This window comes from Typopeltis vanoorti, chromosome 14 (assembly GCF_054136105.1).
Source record: "Typopeltis vanoorti isolate ZY-2024b chromosome 14, IOZ_Tvanoo_1.0, whole genome shotgun sequence".
In the NCBI taxonomy this organism is placed as follows: Eukaryota; Metazoa; Arthropoda; class Arachnida; order Uropygi; family Thelyphonidae; genus Typopeltis; species Typopeltis vanoorti.
In genome coordinates, this window is record NC_143562.1 from 123994649 (window position 1) to 124006139 (window position 11491).

Consider the following 11491-nt stretch of genomic DNA (forward strand, 5'->3'; position numbering starts at 1 on the left):
AAAACAGATTTATTGTAGCACTAAACAGTATCTAACTTAAAACATTTGCCTCAACATCCTCTTTCAAATTTTCCATTGCAGAAAATATGTGTAACACCTATTTATAATGCAGTCGTTCGCACATGCAGTACAGTATAGAATAAAAATAGAATAAAAAACATGCGAACATGAATATAATATAAAAACTACAATTGCATGCAGCTTTTATGCATATGATGCATATCACAAGTGCTAATTTTACAAATAAAATTCTACTGAAAAAGTTGCGACTAGAATGCTTTGTGAAAATGCGACTACATGGAAGGGGCATACATTCAGTAAAGCTAGTTCCTGCAAGTAATAATAATAATAATCGTACGATGATACACGGCTGTGAGTCCTCTTTTTATGGGGAGGTACGGCACCATCTCGGTCCCCCCAAATTTTATCTGCGCTCTGGAACCAGCATAGCTGACGAACCAGACCTATGGCTGAATCAGTATTCCTGACTGTAATCCATATGTGTTCACTGGGCCGGTTTGCCTGCTTGCGGGATGAAAAACCCCAGATAAACTGGTGGAAAAAACCCTGCTGTCTATGCCGAAGACCGACTAACTTGGCTATGGCTGAGGAAGATCCTTAAGCTCCTCGCGTCATCGATGGGAATTGAACCTAGGACACTCCTTCCCCAGGCATATGGTTGCGAAGTGCATAGCCACTAGGCTAACCGTGCTGACGGTTCCTGCCAGTGGTTTTGCACATGTGGACATGGCCTGGCATGAACATGTTAGCCAATTTCAAAGGTCACATGAGAACATTCTGATAATAGATCTTTTTGTGTTTCCCTGCCCACAGATGGTTTTTGTAAACTTATAGTGCATTTGTACCATGGCTAGACAAATTCACCTTTCTGGACTATGTACACCAATTTATTAGCATGCATAGAAAATTGTTTTCCTTGAAAATAACTTCCAAACCAACTTGGTAACAAGTGCCTGCTGACTTAATGAAATGCATGCAAATTGGTAGTTTTTAATTTTTTTTTTATGTTCATTATCAGACAATGAATCAGAAATAAGCCATTCTCAGAAATGAAAGAAAATGAGAAGCATCTACTTAGGTTGGCATTGAGCCTTAGTTGTTTATTCATAAAATTAGAAAGAAGTCAAGTGAGGCTTGTTGGATGCTGGTGAAGAGTGACCATTACCGAAGTTCTGCATGTCAAGTCTCCAGATAGTTTGTAATCTTTTTAAACTGGATACTTAACTAATATTCTATGATTGTTTCAGCGGTTGCTTGTACAGCATATTTGTAATTTTTGTACACCAATAATCAGTGAACTTAATATCTTTACTTTGTGTGTATGAGTGTGTTTTTAATATATACAGGACAAAGATCTAGGTAAATTGGTGTTATTAATAGTGTCTTATAAGAACAAAATATGAGATCTGACAATATTGAAAATAATATTAATTTGTACTATCACAGATCCATTGAGGCTGATCTCTATATTGAACAACTATCTTCTGTTTTATATTTAAAATACTGTATTTTTTGGATTTGTTTTGATCGTGATTTTTAACTATCTTATAGGCTCTCACTGGGTGATATTGTTGCTGCCTATTCTCCAGCACTAAACTCATGGTACAGAAGCTGTGTGTTACATATAGATAAAAATTACTTAGTTCGCTATATTGATTATGGAAATGAAGAAAAAGTGCAAAAAATACTTCCTCTCAGTAGCATACACCAGTCTGTTCATTCTCCGGCACTCTTTTGTAGACTGAAAGGAATGTCTGAAAGTGAGATGAACAGTTTAATTGTTCCAGATAAGAAGTTTAAGGCGACTGTAATATCTGTGATATGCAACATGGTTTGTTTCCAGCTTTCAGAACCTGATGGCAATGTTATATCACAAATTGAAGCTTTTCCGTGGTTTTATAATATATCTCTTTTTTCTGCACCATCTGGAAATACATGAAACAGCAGCTATCACAGTTCCATTAATTTACAGATAAATATAAAGTGTATTTGTGTACAGTATTGTTTGACACGAAATTGCCTTTAAAACACCCATTGATTGTTTCAATTCTTTCTTATATTTCAAATTGAATAATTTAATTTTTCACCATTAAACAGTTTGTTAGTATAATAGAAATCCCTCTCTCTCTTTCCTTTTAAAAATCTTCGTTCCAAATTTCTTTACCATACATAATTTTGTTATATGCAATTTTTTTAAAAATTTTTTTATTTATTTTGAAAATATGTGGATCAATAAAAGAATTGTTACATTTCTCTATATATTTGGTATTCTTAAGTTTTAAGTGAAACTTATGTGACAGAAGGTTTTCTTGAATCTAACTGCCAAATATGCCAAAATAAAAGTGCACCAGCCATAGTTTTTGGAAAATATTGAAATTGAATCCAGATCTCATGATCATCTCTTGGTGGATGTACTACTGCTCTCCTTTGTCTAGTCTCACAAAAATAAAATAAATAAAATAAAATAAAATAAAAAATAAATTAAAAAAAAAAAAGTAGTATATTTCTTATTTTACTATTACAGTGATTTCTTCTGAAAAATTTTCAAAAATTTGTCATGAAATCATATTTGTTCATTTATTCAGCAAAATGTAGGCTTCTATGAACTTGATTAAGCTATTCGATAGTATACTTCATTTTCTGGTTATCACATACTCATCTTTTGTAGACCCCTTTTTAATATTTATCCCAATGATATGCTATATGTTCTTATGTGTGATGTCAATAAATTTCTTCTTTTTCAATCTTTATCTATACAAAATGCAGATAAGGATTGAAAAAGAAGAAATTTATTGACATTTTCTTAAATTACTGGAGGTTGCATTTGTTGGGAAACATCATGAGGAAGAGGGAATGCTGGTTCAATGTGCTTGCAGCTGTATTGGAAAAAAGTGTTAGGTAGCTACTGCTCTTGTTTTAACAGGCCCAGAGACAAGTGGAGGACTGATGTTTGCAACTTCACCGAAGCAGTGACCGTGCAAGTACCTGTAGAAGAGACACTAAGCTGAAACAATGCTTCTGGGAGATAGAGATTGAAGTAAACTGTGAGGAAAGGATCATTTGTGAATCAAATTGCTGCATTGAAGGGAAGTTGAGCTGAGAGATCCCTTTCGTAAGAAAAAAAAGACATTACTGCATTCTGGATGGCATCACGGATAGGATGGAGGTGAATGACAGTACAAAGAGGGAGATCTGATCCTGTCTGGTGAGGTGTGTATTATTGCAACTAAGGGAAGTTGAGCTGAGAGATCCTTTTCGTGAGAAATAAAGACAGGACTGCATTTTGGTGGCATTGAATGTGACCAAGTTATCCTTGCCCCACTGAAGGATGGTCTGGGGATCAGCGTTTAAGACACTAGTTGCAGATGATATTGAACTTAGGAATGTCTGAGAACTACATGGTTTGTCCAAAGAGTAGGATGAATGTAGTGTACTATTATTGGCAAAACTAGGATAATGATTAAGAGTAGGACATACATGCATGCCTGAGAGTGAGAGTAGATGATAAAACAGAGCCCTGAGGCATTCCTGCATTAGTGAGAAAGCTCAAAGTGACGATGTTATCCATCAGAAAGAAGATGGCTATCCAGTTCAGCAGGTGGCAGGCAGGGGCGAATTCTCCATGCTTGCTGCATAAGCTCATTAATTGAGACAGAAGTAATATTTATTTGTTAATAAATGCATGCATTTATAAGCATTCCATTTAGGCTTTTATTTTTGTAGACAGAAGACGTCTTAAGCTTGCACGGCAATAATTGAGCTTTGTGTCGTGTATCGAAGGCCGATGCTTGCTTGTCTAGTCAAAGCTACCCAGGCTTGCTCGGTTGTTGGAGCTTCCAGGTCCTCGCTGCAGTACTGTGATTTCATGTGCCTGCATAGCCATTTCTGCTCCCTTCACATCATCTTAAACACAGTCCATATGCAGTCAAAGTAGTTCCAGCCAGTGAACTTCAGCCAGCCTTTACAAGTATGCGTGTTGCTTGGGAAAATTAAGTTAGAACCAACTTTATGATGATGTTATTGACCAGTTCATGAAGAAGAACCGTAGGGTAGAATTTGTATTCAAGTAGCTAAATTGAAAGAGAGAAAATATCATTTGTAAAATAAATGTTGTATTTGTATGATTAAATGTACATAAATTTCTAAATATATAGTTTTAAATGGTCAGTAATTCATTATTCCACTAATTAGACTTCAATCACACCTCTCACTCCCTGAATGATAACAAGAGCAAACGTGAATTTCAAGACCAGCATTTGCCCTTGGTGGCAGGTAGACCAAAGAAAGGCAATTTGCAGAATAGGCCTCGATACTAGATGCAATTGAAAGCCCTGGAAATGTCAAGGGTGACAGCACATGTTTCTCCCAACTGTTTCATGGCAAGTGTCTAGTGGTGGGTGATGTAGGCTAAGGGATCAGCTGTGAATCTGGATTGTCCCACTCTATACTGGGAATCGTTAATTAACTGGTGAGCTTTTAGTTAGTGAAGAAGCTGACTATTGATAACTTTCTCCATTATTTTGGAGATGACAGATATGGCAGTTGATTGGTAGTTGGATGGTAGGCTTTTGTCTTCCTTTTTTGGAATGTTTTGGATATATGCTTGCTTCTATGTGGTGGGATAGGTGTCAGCTGAGTATAGGAGATGATAGAGGACAGATTTTAGCCCTGAAGCACCAGAAGACTGTGGCATCCAGGTTATCTAATATTCTTCTTATGTCTTTTTGCTGAAAGACCACAGGAGGCACATGGTGTCGGTTGCCAGCATAGAAGGAGGTCAGCTTTATGTTTGGGTGCTGTAATAGTGGTGCCATCTGGATGAGAAAGAGGTGGAAGAGTAGGTGAGCAGAAGTTTCATCTGAAGGCTTTTGTGAGGGATCAGAAGGCACAGCTTCCATTTGGACAAGAAGTGAGTTATGCTATTGATCTTTATTCAGTTGGAGTTGGATTTGCTGGTAGTTTTGTTTTACATTTATTGGGCTTCAATTAAGTTGAGGTTCTTGCTGCAAGCCACCCATAGTAAGTTGAGTTTTTTCCTTCAACAAAAGCAGTAGTCATGCAATGAAAAGGAAGGGTAGTAATTCCAGAAGTCATCTGACTTGGTACCTTTTTTAGTACCAAAGGACACAAGGTAGGGTGTGGTTGGAGGAGGGGCATTGTGTGAGACTGAAAACTTGCACAAGAAAGGAGAGGTAACCTCTGTGGTGTACAGCCATACCCCGACTTATGTGAATCCAGAGTTACGCGGTTTCTTATATGTACGTATTCCCGTCCCGCTTCACGCCTCACCACTAGTCGTATCTTTCAGGTGCCGGCCGCATTCGCCAGTGTTGCACATGCTGTGAACAAGCACTGACATGTTTTGCGCGGTCTCCGTTCATACACGATTTTTATAGTACAAACCTTGCGATTGTTTAATATTATGTTCTTGATAATAATTTTATCACAAAAAATAATAATGTCATCCAAAAGAAGCAAGTCTGATTTTTCTACAGCTAGCAAGAAAAGAAAAACATTGACTTTGGAAACAAAATTCAACATTATTAAGGATTTTGAAGGCGGAATGAAAATTTGTGAGCTAGCAAAGAAGTTCGATCTACAGGAATCCACAGTAAGAACAATCATAAAAGAAAGGTTTACACATTTTGAAGGACATAGATTCTGACGAGGAACAAATTGTAGCCACAAGGCAAGGAATAAAAAAATCATTAGTTTGCTATGAAGAAATTTTGCGTGACAAGAAAAAGACATTATGCCGTCAGATGAATCTATTAGATTTTATGAAACCATCGACATCGAAATAACTTTCTTTTTTTTATGTACGAAAAACTACAATTATGATTATATTTCTTAAAAAATATAGGTGTTTTTGTAAACCTTTGGTACCAATTGTATGTTTGTATATATAAATCACATGCAAAATTATATCCCGAGTTATGCGAATTCGACTTAAGCGTTTTTTGTTGGTCCTACCTACCGCGTAACTTCGGGGTTTTACTGTATCTGGAAGGAGAACTACTTTTTTTAAAAAAAAAAAAAGCAAGGGTATTAGGAAAGTGGAGGAGATCATTGTGAATTTGTGGAGGTAGGTGTATTTTCCTTAGATCATTAAGGCAAAAAATGCATGCAACTTCCAGCTTGATTGGTAGTGTTGAAAAAGGGGTAGACAATTGGAGTTGTGGATAACTATATTGAAGATGGTCAAGTTTCATGGAGTGGCAGGTGAAGAGGTAGGAAACCAAGAACCACTTGTGGCTCTTGGTACGTAGCAGCAGGATTATGCACTAGTTGACTGGGAAGTTGATCTGTATACTATTTGGTGGCTGGTCTACATTCCCACCATTTTTAACTGATGTATCCTTGAAATGGAAGAAGTTCTGGATCTCTAAGTATGTTAGGCATGCCCTTCAAGGGTATCACTTGCACTGCATAGAGAAGAGATGGAGGGGCAGAGACTAGAACTCTTGCTGGAGGGCAAACAGTGTTTGCTACTTCTTGCCTTCAATAAGCAGGGTAGTAGTATTTCACCAGGCAATGGACGTCATCTACCACCTGATGGTTCTAGTTGGCATTTTCTCCAACTAAGGAGATATCCTTTTACAGTGGGAATGCTCTTTGTGTGTGTGTGTGGCAGAGCTCATTTTGTGGAAACAGGTTACACAATGGGAAGGCAGGGTTGATAGGGAGAGGCTGTATATTGCATATCCCTGCCCATTGTGGCTCAAACATCAGATATATAACTAGTATAGTGTTTGCATATGCTTATTAATGTCTAGTTATACCGTACATGAGGGACATCAATCCCATGATTTTTGATCTGAATATCCACCACCATTTTCTAGTGTATATGACAATCTAACACAGAATTTAACTGTTAGTTTCTGACTAGTTTTTTTTTTTTAAATTGATTTATTGTATTTCAGAAGTGATCTGATCTGACCAGCTCTTGTAATTTGAACCTCTATTTATCTCTATCTTGGTCTTCCCTACGTGGTTTTTACATGCTTTTAAACATTTGTTTTTGCCAACTATCATTCTATTTAAGTGTTGTTGGTCTGGTTGTAATATGAGAATGCTACACAGTTCATTAGATACAAAAAAATCTGCTTGATCAACACAGCAAGGTTTTTTATTATTTATCTCTTAATCCACAACTTGCTGATGTACTACAGGTTTAAAAACTTTTGCAGCAGGAAATAACCATACAGTCGTTGAATTTGGCTTACACATCCTTGAATATTAATAGTACCTAATTTTTTTTGTGTTTGATGTTTTTAATATTGTTCTGCATTGCTCCATGTAATTAATCCCCAGATTTTCTCAAATTCTTACATCTGCAGAATTCTTACAAAATAAATCAGATGTTTTATTTCTAAACTAGCTCTGTAATCCAAACTACCTGCTGTAATTGGTTTCTGAACTCAGTGGTAGCTTCGTCTTTTAGCCGATTTTTCTTATGTCATATAAATTTAATCTACTGACTTCTCACTTCAGCCTTTGTAAATTCTGTAATCTATTTCCATATGCAACTTGCTATCTTCATTAAAAATGTGTAATTGACTAACTCATGATGGCTTGTAATATTCAGCTTTATATGTGGCTGAAATATGTGTTTAAATATTATTTACCTATTTTCTTGTGTTTTCATGTGAATTGAAGAAACCCTCTGGCAGAAGTATCTCTCAATGAACAATATTTCAGCATTTCACTTCATACCTCAGCTGCCTTTCATGTATAGAGAATGGACTCTTACCTGAGCAGCTCTCAGATGTGAACTGTAGACTAAAATACATGTGGTGAGGTTGTCTGCAAGGATAGAAAAATCAGAACTCCATGGTAGACACAGGAAGTTAAAGAGGCAGTGAAGGAAAAGAAGAAAGCATATCAAAGGTTCCTTGCAAATAAGTCAGCTTGTGCTCTTAGAGAATACAGAGACAAATGTAAGAAATCTAAACACTGTGTAAAACTAGCTAAACGAAAGTCATGGAAAGACTTTGGTAAGAACATAGAAAATAAATATCAGGAAGGTGGCAAAATATTCTGGAGACTGTTGAAAAAGCTCAGAAATGGAGGAAAGAGCACTATAAAAATAATTAGAGATGATAAAGGTGATGTGAAAACTGGAGAAAAAGATACCCTAATATATAGAGTAATTACTTCGACAAATTGCTAAATGAAACAATGACAGCAAAGTGGTAAACAACACTCAACAGACATGCAATTCAGGAATACATATCTATACTTCAAGTTGAAAAAGCCATCAAAAGCCTGAAATGTGGAAAGGCAGCTCGACCAGAAATGGTCAAGTATGGAGGTATAAAAGTCTTACAGTGGCTGCACTGCATAGTTCAGAAAGCCTGGACAGAGGGACGAATTCTGGATAATTGGAGTAGAGCTCTAATAGTACCCATATATAAAAAGGGAAATAAAACTGAATGTGAAAATTACAGCGGTATTTCCCTACTGAGTTTCCTGGTAAGATTTATGCAGGTATACTTGAGAAACGGTTGAGAAGGATTGTGGAAGGGAAGCTCGCTGAAAAACAAGCTGGATTCAGGCCAAACAGATGCTGTCATAATCGGATTTGCACTTTATGACAAATAGTTGAAAAATCACGGGAATATAACTAGGTTTTGTAGATCTGGAAAAGGCATATGACAAGGTGCCAAGAGAAAAGCTATTCAAAATGGGACATTATATCATGTAATACTTAAAATAAATCCAGTACAAGTCTGCAAGATTCATTCACAAAATTGAATAACTGTTGTAATAGATTTCTTATGAGGTCAGCAATAACAAGACAGAGACAGTGAAAATAGGCAGAAGCATTGAAAATATGAACTGCATTGTGAATGGGGAACCTGTGGAACAAGTAAAACATTTCAGCTACTTAGGCATGATTTTTAGTGAAGATGGTAAATTAAATATGAAAATAGACAACAGAATCAACAAAGCTGGTATGGTAGGAAGTCAGCTGAGTAAATTTATATGGAATAAGAGAGAAATTAGTCAAAATACTAAATTAGCTGTATACAAGACAGTGTTTCAAACCATTTTTGACTTATAGATCTCAGTGCTGGGTTAGAAATAAAACATTTGACCAAAGATTGTAGATATGATGCTCCTGAGAAAGATGATTAGAGGCATGAACAGATGGCATCAGTGGCAATATCAAATTAAAAACGAGGGTACTTGACAAGGAACAGATTGATTTGGAGGAAAATTGTAGATAGGAAGTTAGTGATGATGTAAGTTTTTTCATGTAGTACTATCATATTTTGTATGCCCCCTTGAGGGTACATGTCAGGAATTTGAGGATGATGAGTCTTACCTTCATATCTCTCATTCTGATATCAGGTTTAATGCCAGTTTCCTTCATATGTGAATCCATATAGATGAATGTCTTAACACTTGATTTTTCTTATTTTTCTTTAGCATATATATTTTCTGGATCTGCTGTTTGTTTATTTTTTTAATTATTTATTTCGCACATATAGGCAGAAGAGCCTATAGGAAACATACTGTGTGAGGGTGTGATCAGGAATACAGCAATCTGTTCATATTCTTCTTGAATTGTTGAAGATTGTAGTTCTTAGGAAATGCTTCATGAGGGAGACTGTTCCACAGAATTGAGATGGAAAGAATGCAAGATGATTGGAAGTTGCAGGTTTGGTGAGTATGCAGTTTGATTGTAAAAGGATACTGAGCAGCTGTAGTAAGAGTTCCTGTAGATCTAGTAGAAATATGAAGCATAATGGACACTAGTTCTGCTGAACAGTGGCCATGGAAATATATGTAGAATAGACACAATGCAGAAATTGATTTTCCATGTGATAGTTACTGAATAGGATCTGTAAGAGAAGTGTTATTTATCAACCAGACTGCCCTTTTATAAACAGCAACAAGAATTTTTAGGGGTCTTAGGTGCACCACCCCCATACATGAGAGCGGTATTCCAATGTTAGTTGGTCGTCTTTACCAGTCAAGACGACACTTTGCTGCCAAGCAGCAAAGTGTCGTCTTGACTGGTAAAGGATGCCAAGTTTTTGGGAAGCTGTTGATGCTATTCAAGTTATATGATTGTGTCAGGAAAGGTTTGCAGTAAGACTCAGTATGGAAGAGAGACTTTGCGTTGATTGTTGAGCTCAGCATTATCAAAAGTAAGCGGAGAGATCTGAGAGCTTTTTGCATGAAAACAAACAAAACTGCATTTTGGAAGCATTGAATTTGAGTCTGTTGCTTTCACTTGGATACTGTGAAAGTCAGTGTTCAGGGTACTTATTATAGATGATCTTCAAGCAAGAGATAAGTGAACACTGCAAAGCCTGTCCTATGAGCATTTTGCCAATACTAAAACTTTTAAAAGTCTTTTAAATTTTTATAGGAATGTATGCCACAGATGGGAAATTTTCCAAGTAGCACTAATAATAATAATAACAAAGTAAAAAAAAAATCATGTTATTGCATATTCAAAAAAAAAATTTAGATTTTGTATGAACAAAAGTGTAGAAAAAGTATTTCATCTGAGTCTCCTTTCCTTTTTCATGGACAGATATTGATATTAACTTTCATGTCTAACTTTTTAAATATGGACAATAACAGGTAATTTATTTGTAAAAATTGCAATAATAAATTTAGTTGATTGCTATTCCCTAAACCAGTGATTTTCCACCTTTTTTCATAATATGGCACACCTAGACTAATTATTAAAATTCTGTGGCACACTAAAAATATATTCTTTTAATTTTTTTTGATGATCCAGAAAAAAATAGGCAGTATTTTGACTAATTTACACACACAAGATATAAATAATACCAATTATTTATACTTTTTGCTCCAAAAAATTTTAAACTATATTTTTGACATTTTGAGTAAGAAAAACAACACTCAAAATTATTTTTAAAAATTTTTATTAATTTTTTCAAATGAATAATAAATGTATTAAATAATATGCATACTTGCAGTTAATTTTAATGAGATATCTGAGTTTGATGTTTCCAAATGTCTTTTGTGCGAGGTTGAATTTTAGATAGGCATACTCTTAAATCATCTTCCAAGGCTTCCAGCCATGATCTATTTTTGTTCTTAATAATATTCATTGCGGAAAAGTTGATTTGCACAAATATGACGTGGAGAATGGAAGAAGTGCTTCTATTGCTTTTTGGGTAATATTGGGAAATTCACTTCTTGGAGATAACCAAAACGAAGTCTTATCTATTGTTGAATGTTTTAGTTTTAAACCTCTGTCATTTCTTATAATCTGTTAATTCGTCCTCTTCTGTAATCTTTAAATTTCCCAATTTACACGCGCTTAAGACGAACGGATCTCTTATCCAATCGAAGGGTGATATGTCAAGTGAAGGAAAATATTTTTCAATATTTGTATTTAGTAATCTTAAGGTTCATAAAATTAGATCTATTACATTTTCATTCAGTTTGCAATTTTTCATTAGTTCAAACATATTTACTG

The 11491-nt window shown here is 35.5% G+C and overlaps 1 protein-coding gene across 1 annotated transcript in view; it reads left to right on the top strand.

Annotated features, from left to right (window-relative positions):
• The window catches only part of LOC150099879 (uncharacterized), a 434429-nt gene extending 431982 nt beyond the window's left edge, over window positions 1–2447 (top strand). Inside the window, exon 26 of the mRNA XM_090403509.1 lies at window positions 1573–2447. Within this exon, the coding sequence (XP_090259635.1) occupies window positions 1573–1960 (388 nt within the window). The 3' untranslated portion in view covers window positions 1961–2447. The remainder of the gene's footprint in view (window positions 1–1572) is intronic.
• The last annotated feature ends 9044 nt before the right edge of the window (window positions 2448–11491 follow it).